The sequence below is a fragment of the Vicugna pacos genome, chromosome 31, assembly GCF_048564905.1.
Source record: "Vicugna pacos chromosome 31, VicPac4, whole genome shotgun sequence".
Classification (NCBI taxonomy): domain Eukaryota; kingdom Metazoa; phylum Chordata; class Mammalia; order Artiodactyla; family Camelidae; genus Vicugna; species Vicugna pacos.
The window spans coordinates 25,599,223-25,613,084 of record NC_133017.1 but is presented as its reverse complement, the minus strand read 5'-3'; the positions used below and the strand labels follow the sequence as shown (position 1 = coordinate 25,613,084).

General features: G+C 51.8%; 1 protein-coding gene across 4 annotated transcripts in view; it reads right to left on the bottom strand.

Annotated features, from left to right (window-relative positions):
- The window catches only part of SHC3 (SHC adaptor protein 3), a 136,978-nt gene extending 126,267 nt beyond the window's left edge, over positions 1 to 10,711 (bottom strand). For 2 of the 4 annotated variants that reach the window (XM_072952752.1, XM_072952753.1), the window contains exons 1-2: positions 9,408 to 9,491; positions 8,481 to 9,313 (exon numbers count right to left, since the gene is read on the bottom strand). In XM_072952752.1, the coding sequence (XP_072808853.1) occupies positions 8,481 to 8,939 (459 nt within the window). In that variant the 5' untranslated portion in view covers positions 8,940 to 9,313; positions 9,408 to 9,491. Of the gene's footprint in view, positions 1 to 790; positions 836 to 7,073; positions 7,164 to 8,480; positions 9,314 to 9,407; positions 9,492 to 10,400 lie in introns of those variants that run through there. The other 2 variants (XM_072952751.1, XM_072952754.1) reach the window with 2 other exon arrangements.
- Positions 10,712 to 13,862: the final 3,151 nt, after the last annotated feature.

Here is a 13,862-nt window from a genome sequence, read left to right as displayed (position 1 = left end):
TGGGCAACACAGGAGCGTCAGAACTCTCCCTCCTGACCGTCAGTTCATGATTTTTGCTTTCTCCTCCCGTGCGGGCAAATCAGTCACTCTGCAGGCAAGGTTAGTGTCTATCACAGGAGTTCCCACTCCCCCTGAAAAAATCAGGGCTCGGTCCTTTACACAGGGCAGCCACCAGCCCTCGCAAATAACCATCCTCACAAAAGCGGAGTCCCCAGCCCAGAGACCGGGAGGAGAGTCTGGAGGGGCCCTGAGGGAGTGAGGCCAGCGGAATGAGCCCGAGACGACCAAGGCTGACAGGTGTGAGGACCGGCAGTTCTGGACTGTGCCCCGGCTTCCAGCAGTCACGAGGATGCAGACAAAATAGAGAAGCCTCTCAGAACGTGAGCTCAGGACAGGCTCAGGTGCCCAGTGGTGCCTCTCTGGCCTGGGGTCCAGGACGGTTTGCCCACCCGATGATCAGCCCTCCATGCAGAGCCCAGCTTCCTGGAAGGGGCCCAGCCCTGGCTCCATCCATCGTCTGGTAATACTTATTCTTTGTTCTCTACATCACTCAAGGCTACAAATAGAAGCACACATGAAAATACTTTTTAAAAATCCAGGAGAGCAAATCTTAAACTGAGAAAACTGGACCTCCAAACTATTATTTGCCATCTAGAAAAAAAATACATTTTAGTGGTGACATGTCTTGACCTAGAAACATCTGATTTCCCTCCTAGGGCCTCTGTCCCTGGTTGAGGGTCTGTACCAGACGCATCAGATTGTGTTTTTCCACCAGTGAACTTGCTCTGACCTCTGGTGATGATGTTAGGTGTGACACCATCATGCATCCAGCACAGCAGACCGTCCGAGCCTCCACTCTGAGCAAGTGTGAGAACCACAGACACACACTCTTGTCACTGGTCCCATAAAGACTTGTTTCACAGCTCTCTTCGTGAGCAGGGTAATAGTCCATCTGTCTCATATTCCAGGACCTCAGTCTGAGGTCCTGCGTGAGGAATTTCTAAAGGTGTCTCCATTTCGTACCTACAGAAAAGGGGAGGAAATCTGAGACTCTTCCAGGGGAGTTATTTTGTCATTTCTCATCCCTCACCTCCATTCTTCCAGGGAATGTGAATCTCCTTCAGTGTTTGAGTCAGCTAGTGGCCACTCTAGATAAGACTTTAAAAGTTTGTGTATATGCCTGTGATGGTAAATTTTACATGTTAACTTGATGGGGCCACTGGGTGCCAAGATATTTGATCAAACATGATTCTGGGTGTTTCTATGCAGGAGTTTTTAAAAGACTTTAACACTTAAATGGAAAGGCTGAGCAAAGCAGATTGCTCTCCCTCATGTGGGTGGGCCTCGACCAATCAGTCGAAGGCCTGAACAGAACAAAAGACTGACCTTCCCAGAACAAGAGGGAATTCCTCCTACCTGATGGCCTTCAAGCTGGGATAATGGCTTTTTCCTGCCTTAGGGCTCAAGCCAAAACATGGGCTCTTACTGGGTCTCAAGCCTGCTGACTCCCTCTGCAGACTGCTCAGCCTTCATAATCACACGGGCTACTGCCTTGCAACAAATCTCATTCTACATAAATGCACGTCCCATAGGTTCTGTTTCTCTGGGGAACCTGGACTGATACACTACTATCAAACCAGTTTGGGAGAAAAACCCATTTCTAAAAGAATCCTCTGGTTGCTAGAGGAGGATCCGCCCAGGCCAGGAGGTGAGATGGACCAGGGGAGCCTGAGCAGCGTGGGTGGGGAGGCACAGCTCCCGCCCCGTCACCTGGGGGTGCCCATCAGAGGCGTCTCCCGGGGCCCAACAGCATCACCTCCGACAGAGAAATCACAGAGGCGGCCCCACCGCCTCTGCCTCGGGGGGCACAGAGTCGACTGCAGGGATGTCCCAGTGCCTGTGACGCTGGACCTGCTCTGCCGTATTTGGAACTACAATTAAGCCCAGTCCCTAAGAGGGACTGATTCACCAAAACCTCAAGTTCTGTCCGAGCACTGAAGGGGGAGCCCCAGCCAGCTCTGCGCAATGCAGGAAGGCAGGGGGTGCCGATGGCCATGACCTGACACCTGTAGAAGTTGGCTACTGTGTACCAGCAGGTGCATTAGATCATTCCTCCCCGTTTTTTATGTTGATATATTTTGTGTGTTGTATGTATGTTTGAAAATCTCCATAGCAAATGTAGCATTTTGTAAAGGAAGGTTTACAAAAGAACAGGTAACTGACATCACAGGGCCACAGGGCTGTGAGCAAGAGGTAGCCAGTCAGTGTCCATGGTTAGAGTCCATGATCGTGTTTCTCTGGGGGCCCCAGGACGAGTCCCAGCCTCTGGAGGCTGCCTTTCTCTGCCTGTCCCACTCACCATTCCCACCTTCTAGAAGTAACTCAGTGTTCGGTGACAAACGTCTGTTCCCCACACGCCCTCCCCGACCCTGGGTTTCAGGGCAGGCAGGACACCTGGGGGCAAGGCTCCTCCTCTTCGGATGAGCGGACTATAGGGACTTGTGCTTGAACAGCCCTCTGCTCGGGAAGATGGGAGGGTCCAAACTGAGGCCCAGAGGGGAAGGAAGTGAGAGGGACATGCCAAGGGCTAGGCGGTCAGGGGCCCTTCAGGATCCGACGTGGTACAGCCCAGCGGTCCCAGCAGGACCGAACCGTGTGCACACACTGCATCCATTTCCAAAAAGGCCGAGGTGCTGTGCGGGGAGCTGGCTCTTCCACACGAAAAACACTCAGAACAGTCATGTTTTCACTGTTTCATCCCAAGAGGTAAAATTGCGATTCCTTCCTCTTTGGGGGCAAAGCACAAGGGCCCCGATTATACAGTGTCTGTGCTGAAAACGAGGTTAGGGACCAGTTTTCCATCAAAAGAGCTGGAACTGTGTTGCGGTTTTTCAAAAAAAAGTTTTTTAAACACAAGGTTTCTATCCCGGCAAATGGTATTCGTAAATTTGAACATTTGAAAAGCAAAAAGCCATAGGGTGGAACCTGGTCTGTCGGTCCCACTAGACTGCCCATCAATGCTATTTAACGGAACTTGGTAAAACACAGTTTGCCAGAAGGATCCCGGCAGAGAGCCCTGCTGGTGCGAGGCTGGGTGAAGGCCAGGCTCCACCGACGTTGCAGGGTTCGTACCAGTTTAAATCCTTAAAATTTGATAAAAGCTCTGTTGCTCTTTCTGTGCATTCAGCAGACAGGCGTGAGGAAGGCCCTTCTGAGGGGCTTTCACGTTAGGAAATTAATGCGTTTCAGAAGACACACCAGGAGGGCTCCAAGGCTGAAGTCAGCAGCGTCACAACCACGAGCTCCTTGAACACTTCTCCTCGGGAAGCCTTGGCCTCGTGGGGTTTCCGGAAGCCCGGTGACAAAGGGAGGCCCTGGCCTCCGCCCTCCGGTCTCCGCAGCTGCTCCCCGGCATCGCGTGCTCCCCGCGCTCCCCGCAGGGGTGGGACTGTGGCGAGAAAGGTCCGGAGGGGGGGGCTGCCCTCTGGAGCCCCACACACCTCTTGGGCCAAGTGGGACGGGGGTCTGGGGGTCCCTGCCCAGGACACCCCAACTAAGCGAGGGGCTCCAGCTTCACACACCCTTCAGGAGGAGCCTGTCGGCTGGGAAGCCACCCTGTCCTTCATTTTACACGCTTGCTACGCAGATTTTCCATCGCTACAACTTTGCTTAAGTGATATTTATCATGCATTTCCCCAAAACATGACATACATTCACAAACACCGCAGAGCGGGGAGCGAGAGGAGCAGGAAGCCTGCTCTATATAAGCTTAACGTCTCATCAAAATCTGACCTTGCAGAATTATCTTCTCTTAACCATGAACATAAAAGCAATGAATGAAATAGTGAGGGATTTCTGCAAATAGGACATTTACTGCTTTCTAACGATTCTGTCCAAAGTCAGCAAAAAGTATGTGTGTGTATGTGTGGTATGTGTGGTGTGTGTGTGTATACATGTGGGGGGAGTCGGGTATGTACATGTGTGTGTGGCGTGTATGTGTGTGTGGTGGGGGATTGTGTATGTGATTATATGTGTTGTGTGTATACGTGTGTGTGGCGGGGGGTGTATGCATGGTGTATATGTGTTGTGTGTATGTGTGGAGTGGGTGTGGGGGGTGTGTATGCATGGTTTATATGTGGGGTGTGTGTGTGGAGTGGGTGTGGGTTGTGGACGTTTGTTATGTATGGAATGAGGGGTGTGGTGGGGGGGTGGGTATCTATGTGCGTGTGTGTGATGTGGTGTGTGTGCACACACACATGTAATGCATCTGCTCTACTCGTGTCACATGAAAAGAGATGACACACCTTCCAGATCAAATTAATAATTTTGTCTACTAGCCTCAAAAGACGTTTGCTGTTTTTCAAACCATTTGGGCAACATTTACATGTAAGCCACCCATTTATGAGATTTTTCAACAATTTTAAGAAAAAAAGTCAACTTGTAAAGCTGTATTCTACATCAAGGAACAACTTTCTAATCTAGAATTAAAACAAAATTCGGTCAACCAACCCCACCATAATAACGCATCATGGCTGCACCTGAAATGACTCCATTGCTGGCTCTTTAATACGAGATTTACTCGCATTTATGAAAAGAATACAGTGCGAGAAAAAAAAAGATTTTAGGTATCTTTGCTAAAAAAAGATCTAAAATGCTTTTAAAGAAAAAAGAAAAGCAATTAAGAATACATTTTAGGGAGGAGGGCACAGCTCAGGGGCAGGGTGCTTGCCTAGCGTGCACGAGGTCCTGGGTGCAGTCCCCAGTCCCTCCACTAAAATGAATGAATAAACCTAATCACCTCTCCGCTAAAAAGTAAAAAATAAAAAATGAAGGGAGCATGTGTGTTTGGTCATATCACACTGCTCTAAAAAAAAAAACGAAGACTACATTTCAGAGTCTGTGCGGTGAGTAAGGACTGCCTATAAAGAGCAACAGAACATTTATAAATAAAATGAATAATTTACATCACCCTCAGTATCACCAGATTCACAATGGGAGAAACAAAATAATTTTTAAAGAGCTCTTGCAGGAACAAGGCTGAATTCCAAAAGCAAGCCCATCCCCTCCAGCGCACCAGGAGATGATGCAGTGGTTCTCTGATTTTTAAACCCTGTGACTAGCTCACACCAGAGAGCCGTCGCCAGTAGAGGAGTAACGCTCTTTGCAGACCCAAACCCGCCCTGCCTGAGGCCGTCACCGCGGCACCTGCCGCTGTATGATGGTGATCGGGGAGGCCACTGCTTCCTCCCCGGCCCTCCTGACTCTCGCCGTGGGTGCTCGGGTCAGTCCTAAGCGTGGCCACTTCTCACCCTGTTTGGAGTCTGTGACGTGAGCCCTTGTTCTGGGGACCCCCTCCCAGGGCCGACGGCTAACCCAGGCACAGCCCGCACAGTGTGGCCTCCCGTCTGGCGGAGTCGAGGCTGAACCTCAAGGCTGCGCTTGTCTTCAGATGACTCTCGCACCCCAGCCAGTGGCCGTCTGTAAGAACTGACCCCCGCCCCTCAACTTCTCATGTCTCTCTTTCGTCCCCGAACTCTGCGCTCTGCGGATCTGCAGGTGGAGCCCCCCAGCGTTGCCCTTGGAACCTGCTAAAGACGGGCACTCGCCAGCTTGGGGGTGGACAGCAGCAAAATCAATGCTTGTCTGTGTTTCTATCGGCCTCTCAAGTCCAGATCATAAATCATCCTAAAATAGAATTGTAGTGAAAATATTCGTTGCTGTTTGCTTGCTGTGATTTTCCTTTTCTGTCTATCAAGGGCATATTTTCTCGTTCCTTCCCTTTCGTGTCGCCCAAAGAAAAAACCCAGTGCCAGCATACCTTGGCAGGTACAGGGTGCTGCCAAGGGGGGTCTCCTGATGTAAATCCGTACAAACCTGGAGGCGCCTGGACCCTTCCCCCTGTGCATAACCTCATACTGTTATGAACAGCAGACTCAAGTGATGGCAGGAAAGACAAATTCAACAGGCTCTGAGCCTGCAGTTCTACAGGAACTGCTTCCATTTTTAAATTTTGAATTAAAATTAATTAAATTCATTAATTAATATAACAACCTGCTATTTAGTTTGATGTTTCCTAAATGGTCAAAACCCACCAGACATCTGCGTTTTACAATTTCCACTTTCACGTAAGTAGATTAGATTGAAATCTTTCTGAATAACAAATCTGTGTGCAACAGCCTAATATTGTCTGCAGGTAGATATTTCTGTGAAGCATGGGAAATCTACAATTAAACAGCAGATGAATCTTCCAGGAAACTGGGAAACATGTGGGGGTTTTCCTTAATTTAGAAATAAATCTAAAGCAAAGAGAATACATTCTTTCCCAAACCCTGAGCGTTTAGATTTTGCAGCTGATGTTGTAAAGAACGCCCCCTTCTATCTACCAGAGATCTTTTAGAGCAAGGATTCCAGTAAAACTATTCACAAATCAGCAAACAATACCAAATGAAGACTTTTTTTTTCAGTTTTGTGGGGTTTTTTTTCAGGAAAATAAGTTCCTGGTTCTAAACTCAACAAGGACAACTCAGAGATGCGCACCAACAGAGGGCCACATGATCATGTGAATCAAACGTGCGCAGAAGAAATTGTCCTCCAGTGTCTGGTCTCCTCTGCTGTGTGATTTCAAACTTCTCCAGGGAAGAGAGCTGCTTCTGTTCTAGCCATGCTCTGTACCCCCCCCACCCCCGCCAGGTCACTATGGCCCTTTACCCCAAACCCAGAAGGTTCTGGACAGATCCAGCCTTTCCCCTATTTCAGTGCTGCCGCCAGGGAAGCCACCACCGAATGGCCAGGCAGAGCAGACTAGGTTTAGCTGCTCGTCATTCCTCAGCCACAACTGACATTTAGAACTGGATGTCAGCCTCCATCCTTCAAAAATCAAGTCTAAAGCTCTAAGCGAAGTGAATGATGTTTTTTAAAAGAAAACTTTCAAGGCATAAGTTTGAAAATTCTCCCTCCATTGAAAATGACCCTCTATGTTCAACATGACAGGCAGAAAAAGCTTTGCCAACATCTGTCGATTTTAAACATAGGGGTTTTTTTTTCCCTCCCCCTTAGAGAGCAATTGCACTAACCTGCCACAAGTGATGGCTCTGGCATCGCTCCTCAACCTCAGAGTTGTCAGGGGTTTGGTTTGGTTTGGGTTTTTCTTTTTGCTTTGGCTCCTGGTTATATAATTGAAAGAAAGCATGCAAGAAGAATGTTCTTTTCCTTTTATAACAGACTCAACCAGCTGTGCATAACTTATGCTGATCTGCAGCCTTTTTGTAAAATATATTAATGCATCTCTAGAAGTTAAGATGAAGGTTAAATTAAAAGGGAGAAAAGGCCCCATTTTCAATGCTGACGGTTGCCTTCCTTTGTCGGTACTTTTTAGATGGTTAAAGATAATCCACAAAGTTAACCGTTTCCTTTCGTATTTGGTTCAAAATGGCCAAGAGACAGTATTTTACCTGAGGATACAGTCTGTAGAATTTTTCAGCGGGATCTGCAGCCAGGGTGTACCGGCGGGGTAGCCTGCAGGTTTCTGGCTGTGACTGACAACTCCGTGGAGACACAGTCTGTGTCTCACTTCCTTTTAAACAAAAAGTCATGCCTCGGAGTGACCAGTCTGAAACGGCGTGGTTTTGACCCCTTCCTGCCGCCTGGAGGGTGTCTGGAGAGCGCTGTGGTGGCTCTCTGCTGCCTGGCGGGCAGGACGTCAGAAGCGTGGGGCATGCCAAGTGAACAGGGCTGAGTGTGTGTTCTTTAAATACCACAGCGTCCTTGCATAAGGGGAGAATTTTGTGGACTACATCGGGCGTGACTGTTTAATTCTTTGTGTTGCAGGAATGGTGGCTCAGCTCCCTTTAGCCTATTTAAATGGAAGCCTACAGTCCTCGGGGAGAAGCAGTCCCCAGTTCTCCTCTGCTGCTGTAAACCGAATAGTGAGGTATGACAGGCAGACACCAAAGGAAGCCTTCCCTTTGGGTAAGAAGTTAGAACCGGTCTGGTATAAAGCAAGGCAGCGTTTGGCCTGCCCCGCAAGGAGCTGGGGATTCTTGCCGTGGCAGAAATGAACCCACCTACCTACCCTGCCACCTGGGGCAAACACAGCAGAAGTGGTGCCACCACCTGCTTTTCTCGCCGCAGGAGCTGCCCCGTTCCTGTCAGTGTGTTCACGGCCTCCTAGGTAGGCCTGATGCCCAGTTCCTAGGGCCGGGGCCCCATGCCGGGAGGGGTGCCGGCCGGACACACGGCCCAGCGGGGTGGCCAAGGCATGCCCGAGGAGCGGGGCCCAGGGAAACCAGGACAGAGTGAGGTCACCGGCTTCAGACCCCATCCCAATGGATGCGCAACGGGCGCGTCGGCTGCGCCCGGTCCCCGCTGCCAGGCGAGCGGACGGCGAAGGAGCGCGCACCTCCCGGCCCGCAGGGCACCCGCCGTGGCGGACGCCCCGGCGCCCGGGCTTCCCCACCCGGCGGCCCGCGCTCTGCACCCACCTTGACGACGTAGGTGACTCCGGCCCCCAGCACCTGGTCGCTGGCGTGCGGGGCGCAGGGCGGCGGCTCGTCGCCGGGGCGGCCCTGGCGGGCGGCGCGCATGGCCGGGGCGCGGGGCCCGGGGGGCGCGCTGCCGTCCGGGGCGGCCAGGCTGGGCGCGCTGCAGCTGCCCGAGAGCCGCGCGCCCGCCCGCTCCCTGGCCGCCGACAGGCCGCGGAGGCCCGAGCTGGAGAGTTTCAGGTGGGACACCTTGTGGAGCAGGTGGCCCAGGCTGCCCGGCCCATCGTCGGGCGCCCTGCGCAGCGCGTCTCCGGACACCAGGTAGGGGGCCGCCGCCGGGGCCGCGCGCGCCGCCGAGACCTTGCCGCCGCCGCCGCTCACCGACAGGTTGTGCAGAAGGTCATCGACCGATGTCACCGAGTCATTCCTGAAGCGGTTGTACTTGGTGCGTGGAAGCATGCCCCTCCGTGGGCTCGCCGCATCCGCCCGGGCGCTGCAGGTGCCAGCCCCCGGCGCGGGCTGCCGCGCATAGCAGGCGAGCCGCGGTCCCCCGGGCGGGACGGAGCGGCCGGGACAGCCGGCGGGGGGGTGGGGGGCGGGGGTGGGGTGGCGCGGGCGGCGGCGCCGGCCTCCCACCGCTAACAGCCCGCACGGCCGCGGCCGCGCAGCCCCGGCCCCGGGCTCGGCTGCGGAGGGCGGCGCGTTTGCTTCGCAAAAGTCATAGTTCCTCTGAGGAGCGCCCAGCTGCTCGGGGCTGCTCACAGCAAGAGCGTGACTCACTGTGCGAGGAGACCCTGCTCAACAAAGGCGCGGTGAGCGCTGCAAATCACTTCCTGTAGCGAAAAAAAAAGAAGAAGAAGAAAAAAAACCACATACACCCACGACAGCACACTCGAGCCAATCAATTCTCAAATCCCTTTATCCTACCTTCCCAGATATTTCCTTCCAACCTTTGTTTCTTCAGCCCCCCACCCCCGCCCCCTCCCAGCGTTTGTGCCAGAGGTAAGTCAAGTCCCTTCAGAAGATCAGATGAACTTTCTGAAGCCCATTATTCTGTGCTGGGGTTTTTCCCTTCCCTGCTCAGCCCATCTGTGTGAGCCTGTAAAAGTGTCTGACGGCGCTGCGTTAAAATGTGACGAAGGCTTTTTAAGAATAAGATTTTCAGCGGATCCTCATGAATTCTGATTTGGAAAGCAGCAGTAATTGTTAAATCTCAAAAAAAAAAGTAATATTCACTCCCAGGTGAAGATAAAAAACCAGTTTCCAGGGTTTTTCTTTTTATTGTCCAATCAACAGAGCAGCCATGACAAGTGTCTTTGTGGCAATGCAGTTCCTCCAAAAAAAAAAAAAATCTGCATGTGAACCTCTGCCCAAGAGCCAGTCAGGGTGTCTTCCCTGCCGATTTACAGCAGTCCTTCTCGGCTAGGGTTAAGTTGAAAACCTACTTCCAAAAAAGAAGAGTGCTTCTTTGATGAATAGCAGCAGGCTCCAGAAATCCATTCCAAAAAGGGGGCTGTGCTTGAAGCGTTATTCCAACTGAATGTGCTCAAGGTCTGGAAAGATGCCTAAGAAACGCTACAGATACATTTCCACATCCCTTCAGTCGCTGCTTGCAACCCTGAAGTCAGGAAGAAAAAAAAAATGCAGCTGCCCTCATTACACATCAGATCCGCAGACAAATGCCTGGTTTTCCAAACCCGGGCTGCAAGCGAACGCGCAGGCCTCCTTCCTGCCAGGGAGCGGAACAGAGAGCATGGCCCCCTCCCCCAGAGCCTCAGGGCGCCTCCAGAGACCCAGGCCCACTGACCCCTGTGCCCAGGGCCTCTCTGCTGGCCTTCCTCGTGCAAGATGCTGCCCCACACGGTCACACGCTCCCTGTCCAAGTTTCCCGGCTACTTCTGTGCAGAAAAATCAATTTACCTCTAGCACGTTTTCAGGTCACCCTGAGTCTTCTCACACCCACGACTAGACATGTGATAGAGGAGGCACCGAGCCTGAAGGGCTTCAGGGAACAGGGTGCAAGGGGAGGCACCCATGGCCGGCCGGGTGAGGCCAGCCGTGGGGCCAGGAGCGCGGAGGAGCGTCGGCCGCGCTGCCAGGGCCGCAGGCCTCGCGGAGCGGCCGCCCGGCCCTCATTTCTTCCCTTCCGCCTGCCCGCATAGCAACAGCAAATGCACACCCCAGAGACGAGCGGGAGGGTTATCGAGGTCCCCCCAGACCCGAAGCGGAGAGGCCCCGCCATCCCCAGACCGTGGTCTTCGTTAGAGGCGGACAAAAACAGCAAACTGTGAATGGAACGCTGTTTGTGTGAATGAAAGGGCCAGCGAGCGAGCCCGCGTTTCTGTGAATGAAGCCGGGCCCTGCGGCCGGCGCCAGGCGCGCCCCCGGCCCCGCGGCCTCCGCCAATGAGCGGCCGCCGCGGTGACTCATTCAGCGGGCGCCGGCTCCGCAGTGGAGGCTTCCCCAATCAGAGGCGGGCGCTTTCATCCAGCGGCAGTGTGGGAAAAAAACAGAAAACTCAGCCTGGCTACAAAGACCCGGGGTGGGGGTGGGGGGGCCGCTGCTGCAAAGACAGGAAACGCTAGTTTCTCCGGGAAACTCGAGAACCGTGGGTCAGGGACGCGCGGGAACAGGACTGCCCTCTTGGAGGTGAGCCGCGCCCTGAGGCTTCCATTCAGCCATTCATTTACATCACGGAGCAGCCATGAATGTGCCATTCTTCGCAGCATTTATCATGAATGTACAGCGACTGCACATTCAAAACCCAGGCTCCTCGCCCTTGATTCTTTTTGTGAAAGGAGTATAGAACGCGCGCGCACGTTCTGAGTCTCCAAGGAGAGGGGGAAAAAAAAGAAGCTACACAGTTAACCCTTTAGCCAAAAGCAGACTTCAATTTCTTTTGTTATGATGAGGCAAGTGGAGGGAAATTGGCCATTTTTAAAGACAAATTGCACTATAGATTTGCCACATGGAAGACGATTGATCACATAAGAAGGTGGTTAATATTTTAAGAATGTAATAGTGCAGTAAAACCTCACTTATCAGGAAGATGGTATCACAATTTTGGAAGATGGGGGGAAAAAGCAGAAAGGTAATCCCAAAGGCTTCTCAGCACCAGAATAGAAGCTGCGAGCCCAGCCAAGAAGCCCACGTCCCTCCCACCCAGGACAGCCCTGCGGGCCCTCAGTGGGGGCTGTTACTGCTTATTTTAGACATCATTCCAAATGCCCAAGTATCAAGTGTATCAGCCTGTGACAGCACAACAATGGATCGTAGATGAAGTGTTCAGAGTCTGGTGACACAAACCAAAACAGAAAAAAGGAAACCATTGTGAAGTCTCAAGAAAGCCAGGCATCCCGAGGCCTGTCCGGAATATTTCAGTTTTTCCTTTTAAATCTATTAATTTAAAAGGGTATTGGGTTACCAGGGGGAAGGGGGTGGGAAGGGGTACATTTGGGAGTTTGAGATTTGCAAATGTTAAACACTATGTATAAAAATAGATAAAAAATAAATTTCTTCTGTGCAGCACAGGAAACTATATTCAATATCTCGTAAGAACCTTTAATGAAAAAGAATATGAAAATGAATATATGTGTATATGCATGGCTGGGACATCATGCTGTACACCAGAAACTGACACACTGTAACTGACTATACTTCAATTTTTTAAAAAGTGTATTGATTTTCTATTACTGTCATAACCACAAAACGGGTGGTTTAAAATGGCATAAATTTGTCATCGCCGTGTGCCGGATGTCAGACGTCCAAAATGGCTCACACAGCGATGTGGGCAGGACCCATTCCTTCTGGAGTCTCTAGAGGAGAATGCCTCCCCTTGCTTTCTTCTGCTCCTAGAGGCTGTCCAGACACACTGTTCTGGGCGGTAAGCTGGGCCCTGGGGAGTGTGGCTTTGCCCCACAGAGGGTTTCATTCTACCAAGAGAGGCAGAAAGTTTAAAGGGAATATTATGAAGCAGCAGGCTGTGCAAATATTTCCAGGTGTGCGAGATTCAAAATCGACCACGAGGGGACCATGCTGAGCCTGGCCCAAGGGTGTCAGGGATGACTTCAGTGGGGAGGTGGCCTCGAGCAGGGTTCTGAGGGGTGGCTGGGCTCTTCCGGGTCGGCTGAGGGGGAGAGGCCCCAGGAGGAGATGCTGTGGGAGAGCAGCTTGAGAGGGCTCACGATTCCCAGAATCCTGTGTAGGCTGGCTGGGTTGGTGGGGAGCGCTGGAAGCCTTCCCTGAGACACACCAGCAGGTCTACAGTGGCTTGAGAGGGGTGACTCAGCCACGTTTGCATTTTATGTGGACACCTTGGCAGGCACGTGGGGTGGCTGTGGGGAGTTGATAAAGGCAGTGAATAACAGTACAAGCTAAAAAACTGATAGGCTCTTGAAGGAAGGCCAGGGAAGTGGGCTGGAAAGGAGACAGTAAGGTGATCAGGATGAAGAGGATGGGCGAGGGAGAGTGGGGCAAATTGGCCTGTCTGGAGGCAAAGCTGAGCTGGAGTTTGGGGTGCAAGATGCTTATTAAGGACCAACCTCTGTGGAAAGCAGGGAGAGGCTGTAGGACTGGACAGGGGGCTGTAGGAAGCCACATGTGCCCCAGCCTGGGGGGCCCCCATTCCGGGTCCCCTCCGCTTCCATGGAGAACCGTCCAGAGCTGAGGAGCAGTCGGGGCTGGAGGCTGAAACTTAGAAGTCATGGGTGTGCAGGTGACATTGAGTCTTTGGGGACTGGAGGCTGGAAGGGCACGGTCTCGTCCCAGCAGATTCGTGTCTGATGAGGACCCACTTCCTAATTCATAGTGTGCCATCTCCTCCCTGTCTCCTCTCTTACTGGAAGGGGCAAGGAGCTCCCTGGGGTCTTTTATAAGAGTACTAGCCCCAGGGGGTGAGTATAGCTCGGTGGTGGGGCGCATGCTTAGCTGCCTTTAGTACTGTTTAGTTGTGATTATAGGTTAGCTTTGCCCTGTATTTCTGTCCTTGAATCAACACTTACTTAGAAGTGTGATCAAGAGGAAATAGCTTTTCAAATCCAGGTTTTCCAAATGAGAGTTTAGAGTAACCATTGTTTGATGCTAAGCACTCACACCTCCTGTAACAGTAATGTTAACTGAGAGGAGCATAGAATGCATAAAATTCAAAACGTTGTAACAATTGAGTTAGATATCTGAGTGATACCGACACCTTAATAAAAGGAGTTTGTGTGTTTAAATGTATCAGGCAGTTGTATCAGAAAGCCAGGTCAAGAACAGAAAAATAAGTGATATTTTTAGTTTCAGGAGACTCAGAAATTTTTGCCTTTGGTACAAGGTAGATCTGCTTGACTGGTGCGGTACTGTCAGGATGGACTAGGTTCTTCTGGGTACCAAAGACCTGAC